Source organism: Coregonus lavaretus (genome assembly GCF_964263955.1).
Source record: "Coregonus lavaretus genome assembly, chromosome: 6".
NCBI classification, from domain to species: domain Eukaryota; kingdom Metazoa; phylum Chordata; class Actinopteri; order Salmoniformes; family Salmonidae; genus Coregonus; species Coregonus lavaretus.
The window spans coordinates 3,888,448-3,892,943 of record NC_139993.1 but is presented as its reverse complement, the minus strand read 5'-3'; the positions used below and the strand labels follow the sequence as shown (position 1 = coordinate 3,892,943).

At 44.3% G+C, this 4,496-nt stretch overlaps 1 protein-coding gene across 1 annotated transcript; it reads left to right on the top strand.

Annotated features, from left to right (window-relative positions):
- The first annotated feature begins 2,716 nt into the window (after positions 1-2,716).
- LOC311130412 (small integral membrane protein 28-like) lies at positions 2,717-4,222 on the top strand. Its single transcript, XM_084163135.1, has 2 exons — positions 2,717-2,848; positions 3,690-4,222. Exons 1-2 carry the CDS (start codon positions 2,738-2,740, stop codon positions 4,104-4,106), a joined length of 528 nt encoding a protein of 175 aa, XP_084019261.1. The 5' UTR covers positions 2,717-2,737; the 3' UTR covers positions 4,107-4,222.
- Positions 4,223-4,496: the final 274 nt, after the last annotated feature.

The following is a 4,496-nucleotide window of genomic DNA, read 5'->3' as shown; positions in this document are numbered from 1 at the left end:
GGTATTGACACAATAAGAGTTACATTTGAGTATTTTCTCAATTTGTGTTTCTGAGGGAATACATCTGCAATATACTGCTAATAATGTTAATCGAGAGGGAAAAATACTTCTGGAAATGTACAAAAAAGAATAGATCATATTCTTGCCTTTGACAGTTTAGATCATTCAAATGTAATAGCTTCAGGGTTGTGGAGGTCATAGTCTCTTATGACGGCTACCAAAGTCCATCCTGCTTTCACAACTCACTCGCACTATACCAATATCTTAACCTCTCTCTACCGGAACCTAATCGAGTAGCTGGCCCGGCACTCACGCAAGATTTGGTTCTGGGTTGCAGAGATTATGGAGGTCAAAACAAGGTCTATGGCTGCGTTTACACAGGCAGCCCAATTCTGATCTTTTCCACTAATTGGTATTTTGACCAATCAGATCAGCTCTTTTTCCAAGAATTGGGCAAACGATCATAATTGGACTGCCTGTGCAAACACAGCCTGTCATGTAGGACCTGACCAGGAAAAACTCTGATCTGATAAACTGTCAAAGGCAAGAACATGATCTATACTACTATTTCCAAAAGTATTTTTCAATAAAGTTTTACATTATTAGCAGTATATTGCAGATGTATTCCCCATAATATACTCCAGCAAGCAAAAGCCTGGAAACGGAACAAGGTAAAATCAAATAAACTCCTGCCCTATACCCCACAAGGAAATAGGATGAAAGACTTGATGATGTGTATGTAGGCTATGTTTATTCAGCCTGCTCATTACTGCTATCAGATGTAAGCAGGCTATTTCTTGTGTGCATTTTCACAGCCTTTGTGTGATGTGTTTCACCTAACAGCACCTATGACCAGGTGCTCCTTTGCTCTTCCGTCTCAGTCTACCTCTGGCACTATCAAATTCTCGGTAAGCAAATCTCCCATTTGCATGCCCTGCGATTTGTTTTCGTTTTATTCAGCTATAGTTTGAGTTTCTGCTTATGTAGGGATAAGGAAGTCAATAGGGAAAGGGGATACCTAGTCAGTTGCACAGCTGAATGCATTCAACCGAAATTAGTCTTCCTCATTTAACCCAAGAGAGGTGCGGGGGGCTGCCTTAATCGACGTCCATGGCGTCCAGGGAGCAGTTGTTGTTGGGGGTTAACTGCCTTGCTCAAGGGCAGAACGGCTCTCTCTCGCTCTCTCTCTCTCTCTCTCTCTGTGTCTCTGTCTTTGTCTCTCTCTTCTGCACAACACTGTACCTCAGTTAGTCTTTGGTACTATTGTTATGTATTGACCTAATGGCTTGTAGACTTTAGAAAAGTGGCATTTGCTTAATGTAGGCTAGTATGTATCCACTATATATTTGGGCTTGCTTTCAATATTAGATAATGAGTTTAACTTGTAGATTTCTGATATTAAATGCTGTACAGTCATATACTTTTTATTCTACTGTAACTGTACTCCATTTACAATCTTGTGGTTGTGATTGTATGGGCACATTATTACTTGTAAGCAGAGTAATAACAATAGCAGTTGTTTTGTGTGTGGCGAAATTGCAAATCTGGAATAGGGGAAAGAGATAAGCAACAGTTTGTTCATTAGGAGAAGATGGAAATGACAAATCCATGGTCTGGACATGGTCACATGATACATTGGGCGCGCTCCTGCTACCTACCATACACATTGCGCCAGCGCAACCGCGCGCACCTCCACCAGAAAAAAAAAGTGTAGCCTCCCGCTCAAGCCATCATCGGCAATGTGCGGACAGACAAGGCGATATTCCTCTGCCCTCCAAAACCAAACGAAGAGCAAACAACAACGCTTTTACCGGTGACACTCTTCGGTCATTCGGTAATATAAGGTAGTCCGTTTGTAACGCAAAATGGCTCAAAGCGGATTAAAATAAGGCTTTTGTGTAATGTGATACTGGGAGACTGACGCTTGTTCATGTTTCACGGATGTTACAGTTTTTTTTGCCTCTGTAGCGTTGTATGTTAGCAATGGATCTCTATCCCTCTTCGGAGTCTGTTATGCGGATAGGGAGGGAGTCGTGCCGTTTGTTCCCCTTGTGCTCTAGCTGTTGATAGCTAGTCTCCAAAGAAAATAACAATGAACTGAATCAAACAGTTTTGTTTTAGGCTTTTACCCTGCTGATATTTTAAAGACACACCCGGGAACATTTTGTATTTGTTGAACGAACCTTTTGTTGAAACTAGACAAACATTTTGGGATCACCAGCTTCTTTGGGCAGTGGTGCATTGAGGCAACACAACAATGGGATTATCTTTGACCATTGACTGAGAATTGTTTTTAAAAGTTAATTTATCTCAGAGAATATAGTGGTGAGTTTTTGGACAGAGCGCATATTTGCGCGAAATTTGGATGACTTGACAATCTACCTACCTAAATTTGTGGAGAAGACCATTGTGAGGACTCCCCGGACAATCGCATGTGTCCAGTCTAGTTGGTCTGGTCTAGAACGGCTTCATCACTGGAACACGACCACACAAAGCCTGCTAGAAAAACGATGGCGAATGACTCGATGCAAGTAAGTGTCCCCTGTAGCTCAGTTGGTAGAGCATGGCGCTTGCATCGCCAGGGTTGTGTGTTCTTTTCCCACGGGGGGGCCAGTATGAAAAATGTATGCACTCACTAACTGTAAGTCGCTCTGGATAAGCGCTTAGTAGTCGGACGTGTTTGTCTCGAGTTCTGCTATTCAGTTTATCCGTTTGCCTACAACGACACCACGGCAGCATGCGAACGCTACTGGACAGCAGCTGGATAAAGTTTGGGCCAGCCGGCAGAGGGTCCATCGATTGGGTGACTGGGTCACCTTCTCCCCCCACGGTAGAGAGACAGTTACAGGTAAGGGATCATCAGCTTGTTGTTACTGAGTGAGTCTGATTCAGCAGCAGTCTTTACATGTAGACTACTGTGAGACCCAGAGATGTAACTTTTTGGTAGGCCCAGGAGGTAGGCAACCTGAGTCCTGGAGAGCTGCAGCAGTTTTTGAGTTGACTTTTTTGCTTTACACCTGGGAGGAGGTAGGTGGCATACTGGCTTAACAATCTAAAGAACAGACCGAAAATTATTCTGAACACTACTTTTTTAGCTGTATTATTTTTTATTTTTTATTATCTTTTATTTTTCCTCACTGGAGGAGCGCTGTCCAAGGTACTTCGGCCAGCCTGTGGCTACACAGACTTCTGCAGGCTACACACTCTTGTTGTTGTTAGTTGAGTGCCTTAGCCTCTTGGAATAGTCTTGGATATCACGACTATGATGAGAGCTAGTGAGTGCAATTCATGTCAGGGAAATGGCAAAGGAAAGCTTTTCGGGACTTTCAGCAGAGCGGAGTGATGTTGACGGGTCTTTAGTCAGTCATCCAGATGAGGATCAGCATTATCTGAGCACTGAAACCGATTGGTCGGGTGAATTTGGCACACTGATTGTGTCAACAGGGGAATAGAACACTCAGGCAATATCAAATGGCATAAGCTCTATTGAGCCTCTGTAGGATATCTTGATTTCAACATGTATGTTCAGTTTTGAGAAGATGGAAGAACATTGCCGTTTTGAGGCAAAACCCATTACTGATTTTCAGATTTCATATCTTTAACATAGTCCTGAATGTATTTTATGGGAATCTTTTTTCTGTCCTTTGAATGATGTGGTTTATTAACCCTTTCCCCTCCAAAACCACCAGGGCTACAACTGGAATGAGCTGAACCTCGACCAGGAGGGGAGGTCAGAGCTGCTCCTCTATGTGGTCCTCCCCGTCGCCTCCCTCCTCATTCTGGGCCACCTGGTACTCCTGGCCTACTGGAGGTGCTCCTCTCCCAAGCTCAGCCTGGCCCAAATCATCGCCCTGGACCTCCAGGACGCCGAGAGCAGCGCTGAGTTCCTCTCCTCGCTCACCGGCCAACGCGAACGCCACACCAGCACCAGCTCTGACATGTCGGACAGTGTGTTCGTCATGGTCTACCTGCCGCCGCCCTACGAGGAGACGCTGACCAAGATCACACGCGCCGCCAGTCTGACCAGTCGGAAAGAGTCCATGAAGATAGAGGACCTGGAGGCCTGGCTGTGTCCGGAGATCAAGTCCAGTGGACGCTACGTGTGACTGGGGAACACTGGGACTGTCTCTCAAATGGCACCCAATTCCCTATATAGCCCACATAGGGCTCTGGTTAAAAGTAGTGCACTTTGTAGGGAGTAGGGTATAACTAGCAAGCTCTTTAGAATAAGGGGTTTTCAGTGGACTAAGAAAAACATCAGACCTGAGTTAATCTTTTGTGGGTACCAGCTTTCTACACAGAGGAGTGTGCAATTGTATGAAAGCTGGAAGCTGGAAATTGCATTGACTGGCTGTACAGCATACAGTACATCTAGATTCTCTACAGAGGACATACGCTGACTATGTACAAACCGTAGGTCACAGTAGGCAAATAAAACTCTTTCAACGATACAAAAAAGAATATACAATTAATTTGTGTTGTTTTTATCTCCTAAA